General features: G+C 37.5%; 1 protein-coding gene across 9 annotated transcripts in view; it reads right to left on the bottom strand.

Annotated features, from left to right (window-relative positions):
* The window catches only part of pcbp3 (poly(rC) binding protein 3), an 87,380-nt gene that overhangs the window by 8,463 nt on the left and 52,685 nt on the right, over positions 1-26,232 (bottom strand). For 3 of the 9 annotated variants that reach the window (XM_067444406.1, XM_067444408.1, XM_067444415.1), the window contains exons 7-15: positions 10,825-10,991; positions 10,530-10,553; positions 10,415-10,447; positions 9,588-9,704; positions 8,366-8,497; positions 7,880-8,008; positions 4,193-4,336; positions 2,667-2,708; positions 94-172 (exon numbers count right to left, since the gene is read on the bottom strand). In XM_067444406.1, the coding sequence (XP_067300507.1) occupies positions 94-172; positions 2,667-2,708; positions 4,193-4,336; positions 7,880-8,008; positions 8,366-8,497; positions 9,588-9,704; positions 10,415-10,447; positions 10,530-10,553; positions 10,825-10,899 (775 nt within the window). In that variant the 5' untranslated portion in view covers positions 10,900-10,991. The remainder of the gene's footprint in view (positions 1-93; positions 173-2,666; positions 2,709-4,192; positions 4,337-7,879; positions 8,009-8,365; positions 8,498-9,587; positions 9,705-10,414; positions 10,448-10,529; positions 10,554-10,824; positions 10,992-26,232) is intronic. The other 6 variants (XM_067444407.1, XM_067444409.1, XM_067444410.1 and 3 more) reach the window with 3 other exon arrangements.

Raw genomic sequence — 26,232 nt, 5'->3', positions numbered from 1 at the left:
CATGGAACGAGAAGGAAAGAGAGAGAAAGACAAAGAGAGCGTCTCTACAGGTACAAAGAGAAGGAAACTTCAAAAGGGCTCGTGGGTACGTACCAGGGAAAGCAGGGGTGGTCTGTCCGAGGGGGGTAAAGGGGGTTTGCTGCATAGCCAACTGGTGGAGCTTGGTCAACTGCTGAGGGTTTGGAGGGACAGTAGAGCTAAGAGGTTATTGTTATACGACAGGTCACACCAAGAAATCAAGAAACTAAACTAGAACAAAGAGACAAAGAGGATAAGAAGCCATGACACACTGTGGTGGAAGAAGAGCAAAAGAGAAAGCTGAAGAGATAGAAACTTTAGTAGGACTTGGCCTGACTTGGTGGGTTAACCTCATCTTATCGCTAACTGACCTTTGCTAAGCCCCGGCTTAAATTATGACTAATTAATGTAGCATTTGCCAATTAATATTTTTTTTCTTCTTCAAATTAATACTTTATTCCAGACCACAAAAGAATATCCAATCCAATATTTTGTATTTTAAAGGTGCACTATGTAATATTTTTGAAGTAAAATATCCAAAAACCACTAGGCCAGTGTTATATATTTTGTTCTGTTGAGTACTTACAATATCCCAAATGTTTCCAACTATTTGTAAATTGTGAGAAAATTTCTATTTTAACTAAGGACCGGGACGTGTCAGCATAGCGTTTGAGGGAGTCGCCTGTCAATCACGCCATATCTGCATTTCCCTCACCGGTTTTATTCTGCAGAAGCGCTTTTCTATTAGCAGTGTGAACATGTCACAGCAGCGCAGAGCGGACGCACAGAGTAACGTCATAACATAATTTTTAACATACTTAAATGTATCTAATATGATAAACAGAGCTGCTTTACCTTATAATCATAACCGGAAAGTGGAAGTGCGCGCCCGGCGACTGTGTCCCGTCCCGTCATAATAAAAGTGTGTTTGTATAACAATCGCTCCAGCGGCCGTGCTCAGCTCCACAACACTCGGTCCTGCTCTGCTTTACACTACAGTAACGTTAATAACCGCATCCATGAACATGATTTCTGCCTGAGTCCTATTTTCCACCGGCTGTGAGGTGAAGACCACATGTCCCAAGATACTGCGCTCACACTTGGCGTCATCAAACTACGCCTTTATTTAGAATAGGCGACCCAGTGGACGGAAAGTTGCATAGTGCACCTTTAATATAATTAATATATATATATATATATATATATATATATATATATATATATATATATATATATATATATATATATATATATAATATATTATTTATTAAATATTTATTAAATATATTATCTACTCCACATTTAATTGATAATTGTGTAGTTCATCACAGAAATGCCCAAATTAATCTGAGTGAGCAACACTAAACCAAGGGGGCGGAGCTTAACGAACGGTCAATCGGACTTTAGTACAAATGTCCTTCCGACGAAACATTTCCTTGTTTTAAGAGCAAAGGTGAGTTTAGATTGTGATTTTAAATACACAGAATGCATCAAAAGAGTGTAAATGCATTAGAAGGTGACGTTATTACCATTGATAAATTGTCTCCAAGACACGCCTGAACCACGAGTGATCCATTATTTATCAGAGATATGAACATGTAAGCTCTTGGGCAACCTTCAGAGGACCTGAGCCGGACATAAGCCTCCGTTTTAAACAGTCTTTGAACCAGAGCAGACTTGCACTGGATGTTGTTGTGCATGTGGTCACCCCCTAAATCTGAGTTGAAAGGGATGTCCAACCTCTACTTGAGTTATTGCAGCGTCAGCTGAAGCGTCTCTCAGCATCAATCACTGCCAATCTTAAATGAAAAGGACTAACGCGGCATCTCTCCTTCACTCTGAAAGATATTCATTCAGATTATCAGTGAGGAAAACACAGCTATCAGGATTAAAGAATCACCTGGATTGTGAGCATGAGCATGCTTCCTTGTTGAAAAGATCAGTGGTTCTCAAACTGGGATCTAAAATTTTGGTGTTGTAGGGGGAAAATACTTTAAATTAAATATTAATTTATCATTCCCCATCTATAGACACTACATCTATAGCAGTGTAGGCTAAAAATAGAATGACAACCAAGAAAAAGGAGAGGTGTAATTCTGTTTGCCTGGTTGTGATACTTCTATCAATAATGTAACCAGTCGGATAGAGGATTTGTTCTCTGTAAACAATGAATGCCTTTTCGTCTTTTGACAGAACTACAGAAATGCCAGAACTGCAAAGGCGGTATTATATTTGTTGCAGAAATGTTGATTTGCTTAAAGATGCAAAAATAAAATAAAACATGTAAAAATGATCAGTGGTTCACAATGGTCTGAAAAGTTTGAGAACCACTGGGGTAGCTTTGCATGTCACATCTGAATTACCACAGAGCGTTGCGAGTCTCGTAAGTAAATCTATGCGGACCGTTTAGAAAATGACAAACAGCGTCATTTCCTCCAACAGGCCAAGTCCTTAGAAGTTTGTTTTACATTTCGAAGGGCTGAAGTTGAGCACATTTTCAGATTGTAATGCGACAAAAATTTACACATCAGAAACGTCATATTAATATTACTGCTTAATATTAATAGAGAGGTCCACACTGAAAACTACATAGCCATGCAGACTGCTGACGGTGCTGGGGGGAAGGGGGCGGACGGCTGGGGACTCACATCTGGGTGTGGAATGGCATATTGTCCCTGAATTGTGTAAGCCTGTGAACACGGAGAGGGGGGAAAAAGAGAAGAAAAATCGAATCAACATTTTCACAAGGCTGCAGGGCCCATTAAACACAAGAACTAACTAATTCATAAGCGCTAAAAGATCTATTAATATTTCCCAGAAACATTTGGCTTCAAAAGCTGAAATTGTCTCTCATATTTTACGTGAATAAATTTATGAGTAGTTATACTGTAATAATATTCAGTGACTTAGATAATAGAGGCTTCTCCACACAAATTTACAACACTCCTTCTGGCTTTTCTTATCTGTGTGTGTGCAAGTGCACTGCATGCTTAAAATATATTGACGGCAAAAAACAGATAGTTTGGGTAAATATACCCAGCAATAAAATCAAATCTATTCCTGAGCCGTCTGAATAGATGAATAAATAACATCCTTCAAGTTTTCTATTTAAGACTGTACCCATTCGTAACCTAATATCAGCCAGTATCATATTTTCAAAAATGACTTCATTTCCTGTACATGTTCCAGAGAACTTCAATTTAAAGCATCATAATTATAATCATGTTGCATTTTATGTAAAAGCCGTGATGTGGCATCTACAGTCATGTTATTGGATGGAGTGCCCGTAAATGAGTTATGCTAAAAAGATGTTGAGAGCTTTGTTAAAAGGATATTATTATTCTTCATCAATGGAATGTTAGATTAGTGGAATTTTTTGTGTTGGTTAGCGAATGAGTGGGAATGACTTTGTTGGATAGCATATCCATTTAATATTCATAACTTGACATTTCAAGCTCTATTGGAATCTCAAAATAATGCAAATCCAGGTGGTTTTGAGTTTCTAGCGATGATGCTACACTTTAAGCTTTGAAAATATTAAAAGGATATGATATTTGCTCTGAGAGGGAGGAGTTTACTTTGCAATAAGAGTCAAAGCAGCCAGAATGCATTTGTTGCCATGTAAAGGTGAAGTGTGCAATTTTATATATATCAAATGTTGAAATACTTTCTCTTTTGCCTGGTTTAGTATAAGGACACCACTATAAGGCATTTGTTGAAGAGTGTAATCAAACAATTTCTGTTTGTTAGAGTGACCCAACACGTCATGTTTATTTCTGACAACATGTTTGGAATATGAAAATGAAGTGAAACCAAAGCACTCAAGTTCAAAATGCACATAGTTGCACACAGATGCGTGTAATAACTTACAAAGTGATTTTAAAGTGATCTAAACTTTGAGCACCTGCAAAGAGGTCTTATAATGCATTACTGCACCAGAAAGACAAAAACATAATAATGTGCATTTCATTTCATATTTGCTTAAAATTCACTTTTTGGATGGCAGTAAAAGGCAATATATGATGGCCAAACAAACATTCCTTATGGAATCTATGAGACCTGATTTGAACTCTCATTCACAATCTAAAGCTCCTTCCTCTCTACAAGCATTACTCTGGTTAGGATGGTGTGACAGCATGCGAGTGAGAAGGTGAGAAAACCTGAGTGAACTAACAGGCAGTGGCTGGTGCTGCAGTAAAAGGCTGAGGTTGGCTGCGGACGCCGCCAGCGGGTCGGCTCTTACCTGGCCACCTGAAAAAATGACGGGGGTGGAGGCGGGCTTTGGGCGGTAGGGAATGGTGGCACCTTTCGGTGGGGACTAGGAGAGGGGAAGAGGTAAGAGGCAGAAACAGCGTTAGACCAGGAGACTGGTGCAGACAGGTGTGCGTGTTGGAGCGCATGTGTGGTAAAGTTGTACGAAAACAAATCGAGACATGTTGCGAGACCCCAACGCTTTGTATTTGCTAGGCCAGGTGTCCAATCCTGCTCGTGGATGGCCGCTGTCCTGCTGTGTTCTGCTTCAACCCCAACTAAACACATCTGAACCAGCTAATCGAGGTCTTACTTGGCATACTTGACACTCCAGGCAGGTGTGTTTAGGCAAGTTGGCGCTAAACTCTGCAGGACAGGGTTTGGACACCCCTGCTCTAGGCTGTGTTGTTGAGTCTAAACTAAAACTACTGAAGATTCTCAATATACAGTGTAAAAGTAAATCTGTAGCATTACTCCACGATAAACAAAGTGGTACACTGCATTGTCATCACGTTGCATGCTTCATGCTTCATAACTGCATCAGTTATGTTGAATATACAAATGTTTATTTAGCATTTTTATGTTAAAAATTCATGGCTGACATTATTTCCAATTAATTTGTCACAGGAGATGGAAGGTCAAATCAAGTATATTGTATACTGCACATTTGTAAAGGTGAAAAAATAGCCCAAAAATTTCAACCAAACACAGTCTCAAGGATGAGACCATACCCGTTTGTACATTCCCAGGTGATCTGATGACATTAGAAATATGTCTGTGTCTATACAAGCGAACAATGAAAATCATTCAGTAACATCCAATCAGAGCACAATTCACCTCAGCTGGAATGCAGCACTGCATGTCATTGGTGGATAAGAATAACTTTTAAATCAATAAACCGAGATGGCGGTTTACAAGCCAACGAATGCTTTGTGTTTCTCATTAATCACAAGTAAAACAATGTAGTCCCTCTTTGGCAGGGTGGCTGTAATGGAGTGTGGCTGTGTGTATGGTTGTGAATCCACCCCATTGTTATTCTCATAACAAATGGATTTCACCCTCTATAAAAGAAAATGCATTCGTTACTCAGCCTCAAGTTGTTCCAAAACGGGACTTACTTTCTTCTGTTGAACACAAAAGGAAAATGCTCTAATGTATGTACTGGTTGCTCTGTTCCATGCAATGACAATGAATGGGGACTAAAGCTTTCAAGCTTTAAAAAGAATGCAAAAATCATCTTTTTGTAGCATAAATATTAGGGCTGTCAAAATTAACGCGTTAACACAAATTCATTTTAACGCCGACAATTGTATTAACACGTGATTAACGCAGAGCACATTTTCTGTTTGATCCGTGGCCTACCCCATAGTTGGAGAAATCGATAGCAGCCATAGATGTTAAGGAAACAAGTGATGTTATATAGCCTACATAAGCTACCATTTTTTCTGTTTAACTTTTATTAGACTCCAGGTCGAAATAAAAGAAAAGGGCATTTTTACACTGAGCACATATGCTGCAGTCCAAGTCTGAGTGTGATAGTTCTCGTTTTCCCCCACAGCGCCAGTCAACATGATTCTATTGAACCTTGGTGCATTTGTGTGCATCTTACATAATCAAAAACATCCACAGGGTATTATAGAAAACGCGGGTCAATGTATTGGATTAAGGGGTCTTTTGTCACATGATTGTAAAGGGACTCTGTGGAGACTGCACGGCGATGCGCGAATACACTGCAGTGCAAGCCTGCTCTCGCTCATATCCGAGGTAAATCATTAAAACCATCACCAGTATTTGTTTTATTGAACTATACGTTACAATTGGCTAAAACAGATGTGCAGGTAACTTTTCTGAACAAGAGCTCTCCGAGTCCGTGTTTGTCACAGTTCACGTGAATCGCGGCACAGTTCGAACACCTCCTCCAGGTCGTCTCGGGTTCGGTACCCTGGTGTGCTCCAAGGTCCGCATGACAGCTTTCACATGAGCAATTTTTAATGTGAACTGTGCCCTGTTCTGAACTAAACAGCCAGTGTAAAAACTCCCTTTATTTATATTCTTAAAATGGGAGAAATCACTGGTTATTCAGAATTAAGCTCAAGCTTAAGAGACATGAACAAGTTCTTTAAAAAACATCTGTGAACTTTGATACATGTCTAATCTTCATGCTCCAAGTATGATTTCACTAATAATAAACGTACATTTACATAAAACATGCATATTTGTCCATATACCCATGTTGATAAGAGTATTAATCATTTTTGAAGGTACATTTAAAACTGATAAAAATGTGCGATTAAGTTGCGATTCATCATGAGTTAACTCATGACATTCGTGCGATCAATCGTGATTAAATATTTTAACCAACAGACAGCCCTAATAAATATATAAAAATATACATAAAATATACCACTTCTGTCCCGGGTAAATATATGGATTTTTCAGATCTTTTGATCTATCTAAAATAAGCTTTTAGAATTTACATATGAATGTGCCAGAAAAACACATGGAGAGCAGCAGCTTTCTTTTCTGCTCTGACCGCCGCAAGACAATGCTGAACGCTGTGAGAAGGAATCGTGCTTGGCAAGTTTTTCGTCTTCCAAAAAAGCTTTGGTCTCCAGCCAACAAAGTCTAAGGGGACACAGGGACATGCAGCAGCACACAAACATATTTAAATATGAAAAATGTAAGGATTAAAATGTAAAATATTATCATTGTGTACATAAATATAAAAAAGCCTACATGTCATATGCTCAGGGAGCTTTGGTGGAATCTGGCTTCGTCCGGTAGACTTGGCGCAAGGTTAAAGTGCGCGAGCACAACCGTTTCCCTTTTCCTTTTTTCCACTTGCAAATCCGCCATGGAGCGAGTGCAACTGGCTTTTAAAGGGAATGGGAGATGAGACTCTGATTGGTTTATAGCACGTTATGCCCCAAAAAACACACATGTCTCATTAAGGGACTAGGTAAAGCCCTTTTAGACCATGCGCTGGGTGGCGCCAACCCTTTTTCCTGTCATTGAACTAGCAAAATTGGATTCGGACATGCCCTAAGTGCACTTGTGCTGTACGCTTTAGATCATACACTTAGATTGTCAAAATAGGGCCCTAAGTCCCATCTGGCTAGCACGCTTTCCATAATGGTCACACATTAGGCCAGTAGGTGGACAGTAGGCGGTCTTTTGTGGTTGTTTGAACATTCGACCACACTACAAAAGCAATCTGGTCGAATACATTTGGAAGTGGTTGAAAGTGGACAAGCTCAAAATGTTTTAGACCCGTCGTCCATTTGTAATCCAATCAACCACGGAAAAAAATTGACGTGTGCATGGATAAATAGTTCCCGATTAGAAAACAGAAATCTGTTTTTAGAAAATGATTTTTCATTTCATGCCAACTTTAAACTTCAGTCATTAGGTTTCAGAAGTCAAACGGATCGGACTTCTTCAATGAAAATGGTATAGTGCTTTTCTGTCCTTTTAAGCTTTTGTGTTCAACAGTGTAAATAAAGTCACAACACGTGTTTTAAATGACATGAGGGGGAGTACAGAATGACGTAAATTAGTAAAGAATTTGAATTTTGGACTATCGCTTGAACAATACTGTGCAATACTGTACCTCCAGCATGACCACACATATCTGTTTGACACACTGGATGATGGCTTCCGGGGTGCCGGAGATTGTCACTGCGCGCTCTGTGGAGTTAGGCAGCATGTCACCTGCTACCTGAACCTGAGCTCCTGTGGACTGAAGAGAGAGATAAAACAGCAGTCATTCACTGCTAATGATGGTGTGATCTGCTCTGAGACCACACCGCTCTCAGGGGAATGCTGGGACAAATGACGCCATCTGCAAGCAAACATATGTTTCCGATGAAGTCATTTAAAAGACAAGAACATAATCAGCATTGCCATGATTTCCATACAGCAGGGGTCTTCAACCTTTTTTAGACCAAGGACTAAAGAATTGTGCTTTTAGTCTGGGCTATAATAGCATGTGTTCGGTGGCATATTAATATTGCGAGTTTTGTGGCTAAAGACTCCTGTCATACAGTATTGCCCATTTTTTAATTCTATGGTAATGCATGATCTGACAGTTTCGTACCTCTCTCATCTCTTTGATTTTTGAGCCTCCCTTGCCAATGAGGGAGCCGCACTGACTGGCGGGCACCACGAGGCGCAAAGTGACCGGGGGCTTACTGGTGGCTGGGCTGTTGCTCATGGAGTTGATTATATCCTGAAGAAATATCAGAAAGCAATTACATAATAAGCAATACAACTTTAACATCGCTGCAACAACGTGGCTAATCTAAACAGAATTTAGAGTTGAAATGATCAATTTTAAGTTTGTGTTACTTTTCTTTTCTTTTTTTGTGACGATGTTCTGCATTCAAACCAAATTAATCTTATCCTTTTGGTTTGTGTCCATCAAATTCCAAATATAAAGAGAAAAAAATCAAAACAATTTCAAGGGACTTTTAATAATCAGATTATTCAAAAATGTGAACTACCAATTTTACAATACATTGTTTAATAGGAAACCTTTTACTCAGTAGAGATCCATTAAATTGACCAAAAGTTACAGTAAAATAACAGTAAAGAACACAAATGATGTCCTTTTAAACCTTCTATTAATCAAAGATTATATTTATTATATAGAAATCCTATTAGAATGATTTCTGTAGGATCCTGGGACACTGAAGACTGCAGTAATAATGCAAAAAAAATCAGCTTTGCCATCACAGGAATCATTTTACAATATATTAACATAGAAATTAGTTATTTTAAATTTTAATATTATTTCACAATATTACTTTTTTTTTTGATTAATTGATTGAATAAATGTAGTGAGCACAAGAAGCATCTTTCAAAAGCGTTTAAAAATCATACTGATCTTTTAAATGGTAGAATACAGTACCAAAAACATTTGTGTTTATTTATTTTTTTATCCTTAATTTAACCAGGAAAAAATCCCATTGAGATATAAATCTCTTCTACTAGGGAGTCCGGGCCAAAATGGCAGCACAAAGTAATCACAACAAAATTAAATAAAGCCAAAAGACACACAAAAGTCCTGTCCACTACTCATATAATTACAGTTCATAATACCTTATATATTATATAATATTATATATATAAAACTAAGTAAGACATGAACATAATTTTTCCAAATAAACATCCAAAAGGTTTCTAAGAATCCAAAAGTTCTAAACATTATTATTATTATTAACATAATGATAATATTATTTCTAAAAATATTATTATTTCTAGGTTTCTGAGAATAATTTTTTACAAAATAACATGTAGTCCGTGTTAAGCGACAGCACCTCTTCAAACTTGTATGCGATCATAGCGAAGGCCTTGAAGATGGCATCTGTGGGTCCAGTGATGGTGACGATCCTCTCTGGACAGTTTCCTTCTGAGATGTTGATGCGAGCGCCGCTCTGTAAGATGTCAAATGTCAAGTTAACCCTCATGTTCTTGTTCTGCTTGAGGTTTTTGCTTCAGAGACTCCAAGACCCTTTTAATAGCTCAAAAATACACTTAACCCTCAGGTCACCTTGACCCAAAACTCATTTAAAAACAAAAACAAAATTAAAACATCTGAGTGGTCCAAGACCCTAGGACTTTTGTTGCACTTGAAGCACAAATGACTGGATTCAAGGAATTTTTTAGTTGAAATGAAAACAAATTAACAAATCTTTCCCTCATGGGTCAATTTGACCCTCTTAGGAATTAATGGAATGCTTCAGTATAGAAAAATCTAAAACTGCTCAATTCAAACTAAAAATGCTATAACTTTACCAAAAAAAAATTTCATTACATATAGATGTGTATCTGAATGCATACTGAAGAGAAAATCTTTTTTTTTTCCACAAGAGGCCGGCAAAGACATCTAATGTAAGATATTTTGAATTTAAGTTCAAAGAATGTGAAGAATTTACTTAAAATTACTATTTATTTCATATTTATTGATACAGTCTAGTAATTTGAGTAAGTTTAAAATACTTTTGTCTATCTTATCTTAACAGGTAATTTAACAAGTACATTTAGAATTACTATTATTATATTTAAACATACAACATTGAGGTTGCAGTGATTTATGAATTTATGACAAACAAAGCCAGTCTCAACAGTTCAAGAGGAAACATACCTCTTCACGCATCTTCTTCACAGTTTCCCCTTTCTGTAGCAAAAAGAATGAAAAAGTGCTTAAAACGTATACATACATTCATACACACACATGCACATGTCCATATCTAACATACCTTTCCAATGATGCTTCCCACTTCCTGCAGGAATAAAAAAAAAAATCAGTAAAATCTTTGCAAGCATAAGCAGAGCATTTTGGCCATTCACAATTGTACAGTAACAGTGAACCAAAACGGCTCTATTTTATTTTCTAAAAGAGTCTAAAAGGTCACTGGTACTCACGACCCCTGATTCACCTTGGCCTGAAACAGTGGGTCAGAAGAGGACACGTCCCTCAGGCACCCTCTGCAGTGACTTCATCAACCCACCCCCATCCACTGCTCTCTGTACTGCTCTGCGGGCTCAGCTTACCTTGCCGTGCATGAGAAGCCGGATGGTCAGGGTCACATTCAGCCCACCTTCTGACTGGACTTTGTTGGGTTCCATACTAGGAGTGGAGGTGAAGCAGGAATATGGTCACGTGACAGGAAATCCCCAGGAGTAGGACGAGAATGATGGTTCAGCAGCCAACCAGTCACCTGCAAGGGGGGATGGGATAACCATACACAAGAGTCATAATGAGCCCAAGACTTCCAAGTGAGGGATGAAGACGCTTGCAGAATGTTTGGATCTGCTCGAGAATGAAAGCTCGGTATTAAAGGAATGTTCCTCTGTCGCTCTGCATTTGTGATTGACACGGAAAATAATCTCGACTTGTTTAAAATAAATAAATACACTACTGTTCAAAAGTTTGGGTTCGGTAAGATGCTTTTGAAAAGTCTCTTATGCTCACCACGGATGAATTTATTTGATGAAAAAAAAAAAAAAATAGCATTGTGAAATATTCTTACGCATGCTAATTATATTATGTGATTAATATGCTGACTTCCAAATATGCTCAAGAAACAGTTCTTTTTTTTTCTTTTCTTCTGCTGCTTAATATTTTTGTGGAAACATTTTTCTTGTTGAACAGGAAACATTTATTCGAGAGAAAAAAATCTTTTGTAACATTATTTTAAAAAATGTTTTACTGTCACTAATCAGTTCAATGAATCGGTGCTGAATAACAGTATTAAAAATAAAATAAAATAAACTTTCTGACCTCAAACAGCAGTGTAAATAAAAAATAAAATGCAGTTAAACAACAGTTAAAGAATACAGTCCATTCCAGAGAAATGTGAATCTTTTGGTTTTGTTAAAGACCTTGCATGAATTATTCAGTAAAAACTGAATAGTTCATTATCTAGTTGAGGTAGAACTAATTTTCAAAATGGATGTAATCATTTTCTCTCACTAGCCTCATGCATGTTAACACGTATGTAAAGTGGCTATGTACATTTTACATACAGTGTATGTTTTACTGCCTATTATTCCACTGCAATTACCTTACTTACATTTACCTTACTTTACTGTTACCTTACTGTTGTCTGATTAATCAAAAGCTTGTGATGAAAATGGAGCATTCCTTTAACACACAATGCAACATCATTAATAGCATTTTACATTCATAGTCTGAACACAAGAGGGAGCACTTCACAAGTATGTTTGTTGCCAGGCAGTAATCTCAAATTCATTTCAAAAACTAACAGCTGCTGAGGTCATTCGGCTTTTAGCATACAGTATATAGCACAGCTGAGTCCAATACTTTGTGAGCTATTACACCAGTGTAAGAAAATACATTTTTAAAAAATGACATCCAACAAAATGGGCTCCAAAGCCCAAAAAATGCTGGAGAATGACCAACACTCAACACAAACACAAGATGACAATATAATAGGTAGGCAAAGACTGAATGTGTGCAGAATTTCTGCAAAAAATGAAAATTCTTTACGTGTTGAAAAGAAAAGAAAACTTAACATTTTAAAATAATTTAAGAATAAGCATTTAAAAATAATAAAAAAATACATTAAAAAAAGCAGCATCAAGCATTAATCTGCAGATTTATGTGGGTTTACCATAAACAAGGTCATATAAAACAACTTATTTTCCATTTTGTGTCATAATTCCCAACATTCGGCTTATCCGAATCTGTATTTTCGGTCTCTGATCCCTCCGACGATTTCTCATCCTCAGTGGATATAATGAGTATCTGTCTGTACTCGCGTGGGGGGGTCCTAACTCCTCAGCACAGCTTCAGACCTGTCCCTTTTTCAGTGATTTATGCCGTCATGTGGGTCTGGGGATCAACTGCGATTGAGAGATTGAAACATTAAGCCATCCCAGTGCAGCTGCCAGACCTTCGAACGGGGCGCAGGGTAAAGAGCAAAAAGTTAAAGGATGGCGAGATTGGCGACTGTAAAAAGCACGGTGAAAGAGAAATAGCATGCGTGCTCAAGGATGAGAAAGTTATGAGCACAAATGCTGGGGTTATGCGTGAGAGAGAGACGAATCGAGAAAGCTAAGGGAAGATAAGGACAGATTCACATGGGTATACGAGATGAGCTGCCAGCTGTCCGCAAATCTCCTGCTTAGCTCAGATTAGAATTTTTATGCAATCTGTGCTAAGAGCACGCAGAAGCAACAAAGCAAATGGATAGAAGTGAATCAGCCTGTACTCTTACAAATGGACGCAAGCCCCTTGACCTGAGAAAACCTTACGGAAAATAGTGCACTTAACTTGTTTTGCACTTTAAAATCTATTAAGTAGGCTATATTTTATAACTATACTTGCCGTTAATATAATATTAATGTAATAAAAAAAAGTAAAAAGTGCTTTTAAAGACTAAGAGAGTACACTCTTAAAGACAAGTTTTTCAAAGTACATTTATAATCATGCTTTGATATCTTTTATCAAGCTTTGCCGAAGTACAAATATGATGATGACTAAAGCACAGGCACAAAGTACAGGTCAAAAAGCACTCTTTAACTATAATCATAACTTGCGTGAAAATGGCCTTGTGGGTTTAGAGAAATACTGTAGCAATTTGCTTCAAAAATAAATCATGTGAAAAAGGAAAGTAATGAATATTGGGTTGAGTACAATGCTTGATGTTTTATTCCTCTGCTATATTGTCACTGTATTCAAAATATTTTCTATGATAGAGTGTAGCAACTCTCACACAACATTTTGTATCTGTTCCTACACCAACACACTCTCTTAAAACCCAAATCAGGAACATTGTTCTGGGAAAACGTGGTTGTAGGATGCAGATATCTCCGTGTGCGTACAGAACAGGATTAAGAGGAGTGACAACTGTGTTTAGCTGCAGTGTGTGCTTGGTCACAGAGAGCAAACAATGTTCCACACTTCTCCTCATGACTCACGTAATGTTGTAGTTCTTCATCCGCCTCAGATGACTTAAATCTCAAATGCCTTCAAGTTCAACCCCGCATGAAATCTTATCTAATTAAATCAGTCTGTAAGACAACAAACAACATGGATGCTGTGGGCGAGGCGCTAACACCTTGTGGCAACTTTATGCATACACTACGTCTGGATTGAGGAAAGGCAATCTTATCGTTTATGTGATGCTAATGCACCATATCTTGTGCTTCAATGAAAAGCTGCTTGAATAAAATGAATATTATTACTTAGATGATCATGTTTAGTGAACCGTTACGAATGCCTGAAGGATTACATTTTAAAGTGCTTCTTTCTTTGTATATTTTGAGGTGGCATAATAGAGTGTTTCTTCAGACCCTTTTACGTACCAGGGGTTGATACACACATATTATTATTTATTTTTTTACATATGAAGGTCACATTTAAAATAATCCAGGAAACTTTTTACAATGCCTTTATTTTAATTCCATATATTTTCCATATTTTTTTAATTTGCCAGCCACCACCAGCATTTTTGATCATTTTCACAAAACGTTCATGGCATTTTACATTTTACTCAATGCATTCTACTTGAATGTGGCAACGTTTTATAAAAAAAAGCAGCATTTTGAGCAAAGCGCTGATAAAAATGTGTTTCTGCCAAAGACTATATCCATATCAGATTCAAAACGGTTATCAAAACATAGATGAGTCAATTAATATCCCAAATCTTCACAATCCAATACCTCATCCTGAGTTTTATTCAGTAACATTAGGCAGTTTTTTTTATATGCTTAATGTTATTGTGTTGTTTTACATAGACTGTAAAAAAAATACAAATAAAAAGTCTCAAATTGAAAATTTTCTAGTGACTGGTCACATCTAAATTTTTCAGTTGGCCGAATTGAAATTCTGTGAATTGATGAAATTTAATTCACAGAAATTCATTTCGGCCAACTGGAAAATTTTGTTGAAAATGTTCAATTCGAGACCTGAATTGTTTTTACAGTGTATGCTTACATATGCTATCACTTGTTTCTGCTTCTTCTTCGCCTGTGTTTTGATCAGGAGATTCAGTACTCTTTCAGCAGATGTGTAATAGTGCCCCCTGCCTTATAGCAGAGAAAACACTGAAAGCTGTAAATTCCCATGAATGGTGGAGAAGCGTTGTCTCATAAATTACGGAAATTTCCATCAATGGCAGGAAAGAGTGAAAATGAGCAGTTTTTGCAGTGTCTGTGATATGGCTCTATTCAATAAATGTATAATTTAATTTTTCCATCAGATACTGTCCATATTGAACTGAAAGCATGTCGAAGACAAAAGAACATGAGGAGAAGTGTTGTAATATAATAAAGAGTGGTGCAGGTATGATATCACTTTGTAGGCCAAAGCACTAAATCATTCCTAAGTCAATGGGATTTTTGAATGGGATTTAGTTTAAATGGCTGAAAAAAGGTTTGTGGTGAACACACGCTCAAGACACTTTCACATTTTTTTCTACGACATTAAAGGGTTACTTCAGCGATTAGCATATTGCTTTGTATCAGTAGAAACCCTGGAGAATATTCAAATTATTGTGCTTTCCCCTCTCATATCTCCCTGAGACGAGAGATTTATGCATTTTATTTCTGGAAAAATTCCTCTTATGATGCAAAATGACGATTTTTGCATCATAGGAGGAATGTTTGCCCAGAGGCTAAAGACTACAGCCAGCAGAGGGAGCTATTTCCGCATGTTTTGAATCCGGCATTGGGGGATGGAGATTACACTCAGCTTGCAGGGAGAGCTCAGCTTGCAGACAGGATCATTTAAACGGAGCTATGGTGAGCAATGTAAGTCTTTTAACTTCTCAAATTTTATTTCTCTGAAAGTTAAGCTTGCAAAGGCATGAACTGAAACGCGCCAGACTGAACTCGCGTTGTGAATGTAACGTTATGCCGCGAGTGTAGTCGCGATTACCTCAGCTCTCATCACTCCTGCAGTTAGTGCTCAGTGCTGTGAGACTCGCGCGGTGACTCACTCATTATATTGAACAGACACGTTCAGGTTTTTAATTGTAGTGTCTCTAACTCAGTCACAGTAATGAAGTTGTTGGCGTTGGGAATGGCCTCACAGGGCAGCGAAGCATTCTGGGAATTGTAGTCTTTCATCCCCATGGGACAAAAATACATTTTCTGTCTTTTCTCAGTCTAGAAGACACCAAATTCAAAAATAATTTCACATTTCTACTACATTGATGACCCAGTTTAAATACAGATTCATCTTCCCAGCGCTGAAGTACCCCTTTAAAATACATTAGTGTTACCCCACTCATAATTTTTTTTTTAACCTGTTACATGTCTTGAAAAAGTAGTGGCTAATAAGTGGCTAAATAGGACTACAGAGGCTGTTGGGGACATTAAATGTCATCACACCAAAAAGGTAAACTCAGTCTGCTTTTATAGCCTTGTTATGCTCATAATTGCGCTCTTGTAAACTAGTCTAACTCAAACGTTCTGGGGAAATGTTTTGAGATAAAAACTGAAAGGGTTGTCAGAAACTTAGTGGTGGTGACGTTGAAATCGCAGGACCGTGGTGTAGTTCATTTATAGCTTACCTGTACTTTAGGTTCGGGCCAAATTCAAGCTCGAATCCCTCCCCCCCGACAGCACGCCAAATACGCATTTAAATTGACTCTATATAATTATATGTAAGTGTGAACTCGTGAATCGTACGTCTGTGAAACATGAATTACGTCCCACAAAGTCTGAATAGAGCTTTAGTCTGCATTGCGCTTTCCTTGAAATAGAAGATGAAGAATTATTTAATTTTTAATTTAATTTAATAAATGTCAAAACAGAATATCAAACAAATTTCAATTATATTTGTATAATTTTCTACAAAAATAATGATAGGCCATCTGAACAAACAATTTTGCCTCTAAAACTTTTTTCAAAAGTCAGTCCAAACAACAGTATCAGTGAAAAGCATGTTTGAGATGCAATATAAGACATTGACAGATTAGGAAAAAAGACAAATGAAAAGATTTGCCTGACTAGCATGATCTTTAAAGTGTGCATCCTCTGTAATTGTGGAAAAAAAAAATCAAGAATTGTAAAAATATTCAATTGTGTGTACAGTATTTAGTTCATCATAGCAATAAAATTAGTCAAAGCAAGACAAAAAAAATATAAATAAAAATCACACAAATACATAATCTTGAGAGCAATGCATATACAGTACACTAGTTATTAGGTAAATTAAATAAACCAGGGAGAGTGTGAAAAGTGTGTATGGTTTCTGAAAGTCCAAAGGGCCATAAGTGCCCACAAAAACACCCAAACACAGAACAAACACATGGTCGGGTGAACATCAGCCTGCAGAAATCAGAGGACATCTGAACACTACATCTGTGGGCTGATTACAGCGGTCCTCAGAGCAAAAGCAATGGCTGCATACACACACCACTGTTACCTTACATGGCATGTGTCCTTTAAACCACTTTCCTTTGATGTCAAAGTGTGTGTGTTTAGCGAGCACATTTCCAGTGCTTTTCAAAAAAGTATGAGCAGATTAAAAATTAGCCATTGAAATACTTCACATTTTAATTCTATTTTATGTTAATCATAAGTCTGATATCTTCCCGGTGGTAGATAAGCTCAGTCTTTGCTGAAGCACAGGATACAGAAAGTGGGTCAGCCCTTCCTCTAAAGAGCTTCTGGCCCCTTCCTCTGTGGTACCTATTGAATTAATCACGCTTTACGCTTGGTCAAGCAGTGCTCCCAAAATGCTCCTTTTTCTCTCTTTCCACTTTGCTTCAAACGCAGCACAATACGGTCTCATTGATTCATATAAATGACCAACAGCCAAACACGTTACAATACAGTATTTGTGAAATCATGACCAAAAACAGCTTTTCGATGAAATAAAACACGTGACTGAACATTCAATATTAATTCAATATTCTTAAAGGGATAGATCATCCAAAAATTAAAGGGGTCATATGATACATTTTAATGTTTTCCTTTTCATTTAGTGTGCAAGGTATCTGTTAGAATAAATCGCTTTGTGAATTTGCAGGTTATATACATTCACAAACAGAGTACACTGATCCAGACCGACTTCAAACGCCTTTATCAAAGTTCTGATATTACTTCCTCAAATGTCCACGTCACAATGTGAAATATTAGCATAATGCCCGCCCAAAGGTAGTCGCAGAGTGTTTGGATGCGTAAGCAAAACTGCTGTTGCTTTCAGAGGTTAACCAGAGGTTATGATTTATTTATAAAGCTGGCCCTTAGCAGTACCAGCCAAATGTTTGCTTGGGCACAGCGCACTTTACCGAGGACATGTTCCTGAACCTGGGAGAGTAGACTACAACACTGGCAAAAACGACTTACATCGTGAAACATTTTGCTCAAGTCATGCTCGCAAAGTTGGTTCCAGTCAATCGGGCTAATCATCCGCTTTTTCAGAATCCGACTCGTGCTCCAACTGATATTGTTAAAAACCGACGACATTAACTGTGTTTACAAATGCTTTAGAAGCTGAAGCTCGTGATTATGGTAAGGGGCATTATGTTTTCGACACGCTTGAGTTGTTTGGCCAATCATAATGCACTGGGTCAACTGGCCAATTGGAGCACTCTGAGCTTTTGGGAAGGAGGGGCTTTGTCAACTCTGTGTATTTCAGACAGACTGTGAATAGAGGAGCTACAATAATGTACAATGATAAAAAATAATGTTTTTTGAACATTAAACTGTGTTAATCTATTACACCCAATAATCAAAATAATGACCCTTTAAAATAAGACCCCTGTAAAACAAATCAAACCATGCATTTTTGTTTGTTTGTGGAGCATTTGCTGATTTTGATATCATTGAACGGACAAAAAAAAAGAGAGAGATTTTTTTCCACAGAAGAAAGCGCTGTTAGAGATAACTAAAATGATTAAAAATAGTTGTCGTTAATTAAAATCTGAAGCTGAAATCAAATAAAATATGAATATTAGAAGAAAAATGTAATACTAAGAGTTAGTTCCAAAAATGAACGGGTTTGGAATGACACGAAGGTGAGAAATTAATGAAAATTAGGAATGTTTTTGTGGCAACTAACTGAAAATTAATGAAAGTAGTACTAAAACTATTCAAATTATTCAAATGGCAATAGAAATAAAGCTAAGAAATAAAAGTCGTTTATGTTTTTGAATGACATGATTGGTGATTGAGTCATTTTTAGAACTTTCATTTTGGGTGAACTATCCCTTTGCTACATTGGCATGGCAATATTAAAATTAATTTCATTCAAATTTGATTTTGCAGATTAACCTTGTGCTGCCGGTGTCCAATAAAGTTTTTTCCCACTTCCATTGTCTGGGCTCAGCTTCACCTGTCTTAGTAGCTAAAATCTCAATTATTTTTTGGTCAAAAAATATCTCAACTTCTTTGGACTTTCTAAAAACAATGGATGCATAAAGACAAAAGACATGATGTATAGACTATGTTAGATTTAAGGTGATAAATAACTGCTATGCCTTTACTACTCTTGACCATTTCCCCAAAGAGGGGAGGTTAGAATAAGTGGATATATGGAGTGTACACAATTACAAAAAAATATTCAGAGAACATAAAACTGGTGTTTTGATAACTGCTATAACAGGAGGAGAGAAATAGTGACCCTATTGCTTACAACAGTGTAACCTTGTAATAGGGAAAATAATAGGAGACAGAACCTGAGGCTGCAATTCACTCCCACACAACCAGAAACAACCAAACACCCCACTTCCTAAAATGACTACTGCAATTTAAGCAGTTCGGCAATGAGAAAATAAATCAAAATGCATTTTCAGACCATAGGCTCTTTTTCTAATTAATGTGAATTGGAAAAAAACAGTTCTTGAACATCAGGAGCAAAAAGACTGCATAAACAAGCCATTTGTCAACTGCTCAAAGCTATTGACCCCTACTGGCTGAATCACAAAACAATAGTGGTGCAATCATTTAAAGGTACACCATGTCACTTTTTTGCACTTTTTTTCAGGTTGCATGGACGTGTATATGGTGTGGGAGAGGCATGTTAGTTGTCACAATAAGTATAAAGAAAGATCGACATGGATCATATTAAATCTTGAACCTCTGGAGAATCACCTGTTTTTAAAAAAACACTGTTCAAAGCTGTGACCGAACTCGAGATAAAATAAGAATAAACATTGACTTGGCTTTTCAGAGATAGCGAGAACTGAGGTATTTGAAATGTAACGGTGATGGAGATATTTTATTGAAGAGCTAAATTGCCATATGTAGCTCTTAAACAGAGTTCACTGTAAAGCATTAGCTATTGAAGGGTCATTATGGTTGTTGTAGCGCAGTGCTGGAATTTATTTACGCACTGTGTATCTACAGTAATGTCTTCAGCTAGTCAGCTTGAGATCCTTTACATCTAAACTAGTTACATCTCCTAGAATTGAATGTTTTATGAGCATGATAATCTCTCTCTATTTTTTTTTTAGTTATGATAAAGAACCAAGCAGAGCTGAAGCACAACCAAAACAAACTTTCTTCTGTAAAATGCATGCAATTTAACCGCCAGAGGGCAAAAAGTTACATAGAGTACCTTTAATTTCTCTAAAATCATGATAATGAGAAAGGGAAAATACTGTAATGAAACAATTTTACCAGTCACCTGACATTAAATATAACCTGAATTAACGTTCACAATTTTATGCATTTCTGAGTGAGTGGAGTCAGACTGGAAGAGAGGGGTTGAAAAGACGTGTGATGTCAGCTGAAAAGGAAAGTTGATTCAAACAAAGGAAAGTTTGCAAAAAGATTACCAAAACTAAAATTAAAAACTTGAAATAGCATGCACTCATAAATAAGCACACACAATAAGGACAGGAACACGCTCAACTATGATTTCATGACAATTTAATTATGATTTAGTTGTCTGTTTTGTTTATCTTTTCTCTACATTAGGTGATATGTCATGCAATGTTGCCTCTATCCTGAATAACACTGACAAAAGTTTACTTTTTGTGAATGAACATTATTGGAAACAAAAACTGAGATTAATCAATGCAAGCACGTCCATCTAAACTGCTGACGCACTGAATGTTGCTGAGATTGTTCATTTAATGCACCTTACCTTCTTCCTTATTAAATCTGTGACTCCAGAATGAACACTTTTACCGGAGTTCATATCCAACAAAAACCAGATCACCAATTAAAGTCATCATGAAATGGCATTAACAGCTCATTTTCTTTTCTATAAAAGATTGTAACATTTGTTCCAAGTGGAAAAATGGTACACTGGGCCCTGCTATGATTAACCATTGAGATCATCTGTAACCATCTTAGGTTACAAATAATTGTTTTAATTGGAATAATGATCAACAAGACCAGGAACCTGTAAATAGAGTTTTTCACGTTGACTTTAATGTAAAGCTAAGCCATAAAGATGTAGAACAGCGAGTGTGGTCCTGTCTGGCCCCAAAAAATGGGGTAAGTCCCCGGACGAGTGGGCTGGCAGAGAGGCCTGGACAGATCAAGCGCTATGATTTATCGTGTTAAACACATCACTAGTCCTGTCAGTGTATCAAGGGCGAGAGCTTAACGAGAGGCGACAGTGTTTATTGGAGACACTGGCTCATGCGAGATTTCAGGGCAAATTATAGCCTGAGGCAGTTTGTCTTTTCTCTTTGCTCTCGAAATCACAACCATGGGCGGGCAAGAGGATGAGAGACAAAAAGCAACCAGGAAGAAAGGAGGTAACGGGAATAATCGGCAGTATAGTGTGGCGGAAGCGGCACAGTCATTCTTCATTGACCTGAAAGACTGTCAAATACTATTTTCAGACGGGCCAAAACAAAAGCCAAATTAAATTGTTCATGCTGTCTAAACTATTTTTTCCTTGTTTGTTGTTTTTTTTTACAATTTATCCTGGTTTTGCCCTTCTTAATACAACAAATCTAGTCATTTAAAAAAAAAAAAATCTAAGATAGATAAACATATCAGAAACGTTTAAAATATTTTCACCTGTCAATCAAAGGTGTTCCTTACCCCTTGAACGTTTGTGTAACTAATTTGATCATTCTTCCAGCCACCAGTAAGAGTTTTAACACATATTACATTTAAACAATTCCACAGATTTTCACTAAAAACAAACTTGCGGTAAAAAGTCCACAGGTTTTGTCTACGCCCGGTCGGAAGGGTGATGCAGAGATTTTAAAGGAATCAACAGTATGCATGCTCAACGTGAAAAGGACAATCAAAAAGAGAATTTGATGTTGAGGATTAAATGTTACATGTGCAGTGCAACAGAATATGATTTCAAACAGGATCATGAAAGCAAAATACTTCCACTGAGATTTAAAGCAGGATCAAAAAGAAAGACAAAAAATACATGCCAAGTGCAATGAACAGCATAATAAAGATGGCAACCAGAAAAGTCTGAATGATCAACAATTGTATGTATGCAAATAAGTAAAAGGCCACCCACTTCTAATGTCTTGATTTTCACGTTCACAAGAGTTCACAAATGTAAAATATGTGCAAACGGTCCCCTTAATACCAATTTGAAGATCTGTATTATGATTGCTTTGGCTAAGAGAGGATATTCTCTCTGGTGATGAGGTCCTTATGATGGGTCATCGCTCTAACTGTGGGGAGGAATTAAATTAAAACCTCTGAATAAAGAGCGGGGTGGGAGCATCTGATCTGCAGCCATTAGAGATAAAGAGAGGGAATAACATTGGAAGATGATGCATGATTCCTACAACTGTTGCAATTTTATAAACACAGAAAACACAAAGCAATATAACAGGAGCAAGAGGAACATGCTAAATATAATCTGAGTCTATCCACCATCATCTGGCCTTCCCTAATCCTCCAAGGCAGTCATTACATTCGAACATAAACCGGCCATAAGCCTTCTCCATAATTCCACGCCATAAGGAGAATTTGACTGCAGAAAGTGCTTGCTTTCATCCTGAACTCTCATGAAATACTCAGAACGAACTTATGAACCCTTTTGTAATACGTTTACAGTATGAATGTTAAATACTGTATTGTGTATTTTTTACTTAATGCCACAATACGTTTTAATACAAATTTAAACTGCATTTTCAGATTGTGATTCTGTAATAATAAGATGGATGTTCCACAAAGGGAATAACAGTATTTTAGGAATTACCCATGTTCAAATCTGGTGTGTTGCCTTGTCAAACAATATTTATAATTAAAAGGGCTTCAAAATGACCTAAAACAATATTTAAAGCAAGCAATAAAATGTATGAAGACCCATACAATATTTCATTACAAGAAAACTGTAGTTTAAAATGCCGTTTTATTTTATTAAACATTTTTAAAAATAAATGAAAATAAAAAAAGATCATTATTAAAATATATATATAATACCTTTATATATTTTATTTTATTTTATTTTATTATTAGACATTGTATACAATACTCATTACTAATGTTTAAAAAAGCGCAATGTGGAGTATTCATTGAATTAATCAAAAATAATTGACATTAATTGCTTATTAAAATGGTTGTTGCTAATAGCCCTAATATTATCTTTCAAAAAAATATTCGAAATCATATACTCCCGTTTAAACAATAAATAATCAACACTACTGATTAAGACCAAGTATTAATTTTCCTTTATGGAATTTCTAGCTCATGCACAGAATGAGTTCTTTATATAAAGGAAGTAATTTGCTCAATCAAAATCTTTCATGAGAAACTTATCGATTAAAACGGCCACTCATCCAAATATCGATTTCCTAATCATGCAGTACAAGCACACAATGTTAAAACCAAGTGATACATCTTTTCACTGTAAAACAAAATGTAGGTTTTCTGGCACACACGTTCCCTGTGGGTATGCAGCATCACCAGGGCTGGGGTCCCTTCGGCTGGGCGTTGTGTTATAAAGGAGGAGGGGGCGTATGAACACTCATATGTGAACAACTCTAGAAGAGCCTTTTGTTGTAGTACGCGTGTCTGCAGGGCCACCCTCCCCTACTCAGTCTGACAGGCGGCTCGAAAACTGTCAGCCCTGATCAGTCGCCCTTGCCTGGATCTCAACCCAAATTATAATCAAGAGCTCTGTCGCCCAGCAATGCCAATGCAAGATCAAGCAAAAATGATCCGGGGATCAGAGATCCGGGATACCGGTACCAACGACCCATGCTACGCTAACGGCCTACTAAACGAAAGTGCTGAAATGCTAAATGGAGACACCTCTGGTCGTCTCAAGACATCACAGTGAAAACCATTTCTGAAATCATCGACATGATGGTAGAACACACAATAATGATATAACCCTGCCTTTTTAGAGGTTTCAGTATATATTGGCAAATAAATTGTCACTATAATGCAATGTTCAGCCCTTGAATGAGAAAATTCTATGGCACCAACAATCCATTAGACATTTTGGGGAGATGGTATCGGTATCATGACAATATAAACACGCAAATTTATCCTCTTAAGGTTCTCAGGGTCACATTTTTTTTGTTAAACATTTATTCTATTCATACATAAATCTGACTCCGTACCAATAGTTTTTTTTAGGATGAAATCGTTTCCGCTTCACTGTGACAGATAAAGAACCCATGACGATAATTGAAGTAATGACGACGAACAAAACTGTGTACCTCTCTAGAAGCATTAATCAAAGGGCCGAGCAGCGTTTAATGCTACGAACTGCCATCAAGGTCGGGATTCGCAACTGAGACTGACACACAAGTCACAAGCCTTCACGCCATACTGTCGGCGGCATACAGAGCACTGTCGAACAACATACGGATACAACACAAACGCTACAGAAAATAAAGCAAATCGCTTCAAAATATCACAAGCTACTTAGCTTAGACTACAACACATACTTCCTACTGTTTCATGAAATTCTTCAGATGTAAATTTAAATGTTAAATGGCCATTGGATATAGTCCATAACTGCTAGCATTAGGAAACTTGGGGCTAGAAGAACGATTCCAGTGGATGATTCCAAAGGAACATCTTCAATAGACACCGTAGGATAAATTTTTTCCATGAACAGAATGCCGTTTCTTAAGACCGATCATAACAGACCAGGCCACAGTGTTATCTCAAAACATATGCCAAATATAAAACGTAAAAATGTAAAAAGATTTACCTTCACAGAGCTCCAAACCGATGGCCACCAATATTGATGTTCAGAAAGGACTGAAATTAAAAACCACAGAGGGAAAATGATTTCTCCAGCGATCTCTCGCTCAGCCCCAATGGAATGACACCATTTGATTGGTCCTGGTATGAGGTCATGTGGGTAAGGCGCTGGACACGTGATCCCTCACCGGATACAATGCGCAAAATAAAAAAATAAAAAAAACGCCTAAATTCAAATTTCACTGCAGCAGTCCCTTGTTTGTCGACAGCATTATCACTGCTTGGGCTGAAGTAAAGGTTTTAGAGGCTAGAGAAGTCCCAGTACGCTCAGCGAGCAGCCCCAGGGGTATTGGGGGTGGAATCGGCACCCAAGACTCCAGCCGTCTGGGTATCTCCAGCGGGCGACACGTCAGCGAAGCTGTACCCACCACTGTACATGCCCATTCCTGCAGTCTGGTCCAGCCCAGGGTGTCTGGTCACCATCTGTACACTCTTACATCAGTTACTTTTGTCATTACACTGTATACTTGTCTGTTGTGACATTTAAGCTTCAACCTTCATATGCTTCCATGCCCCTTCTACCTATCCCTCACCCCACTCTGTCCTATTTTTTTCAGAGCTAAAATACGCATGGCATGAGCAATAAAAACAGGCGAACAGACATGGCCTGAAAACCAAGAGGTTTAAGCAGGGTGAGGGGTGGCTTTCGATCAACATCACAATATCTGACAGTCATTGTGTCTACCAGCCATTTTAATCTGGAAGAGTGAGGAATTATGGGGAGCTGCGCTGGATTACAAACTCTTGGCTAATTCGCTTCAGTTGACCAGCAGAATTAATCACGAATCGCTGAGGTTAAAACCCTGCAGAATCATGACTCATTCACAGGAACTATAAATTGTTACTTAGACAAATAAACAAAAGCCTTTTGAAAAAAGGTTTTAAAAAGCCACTTAAAGATCAGCATGCCAACAATTGCGAATCTAGGTACTCCTGAGGTTAAGACAAACCTAAGACATCATCTCAAAAGCATTTAACTTCGAGGCCCATCAAATGAGTGCTTCTTCTGTTCTCCACTGGGGTAAATTCGATCAGCTCACTGAAGACAACCGAAACACAAATTCAAAGAGACAAACGTTCAAACATTCACAAAGGGAAAGAAACTCTCAAGTGATTCCCGTGGAGAAGTGCAAGCCAAAATCAGAAACCCAAGATATACGTTTTAGCGTCCTTACCAGTTAAAGGGAAGTTCTCAAGGAAGGACCAGAGATGGAAGACAGTAGGCAAAATGAGAGGAACGTGAATGCGCCTAGTCCTATAAGTAAACTCGACCGCTGCCTCCGGCAAGGTCAAAAGGCAGGGTGGGGTTGTTTGGGACCAGCATTG

Source organism: Pseudorasbora parva, chromosome 5 (assembly GCF_024679245.1).
Source record: "Pseudorasbora parva isolate DD20220531a chromosome 5, ASM2467924v1, whole genome shotgun sequence".
Classification (NCBI taxonomy): Eukaryota; Metazoa; Chordata; class Actinopteri; order Cypriniformes; family Gobionidae; genus Pseudorasbora; species Pseudorasbora parva.
The sequence above is the reverse complement of the archived record's forward strand: the minus strand, read 5'-3'. Positions and strand labels throughout refer to the sequence as shown.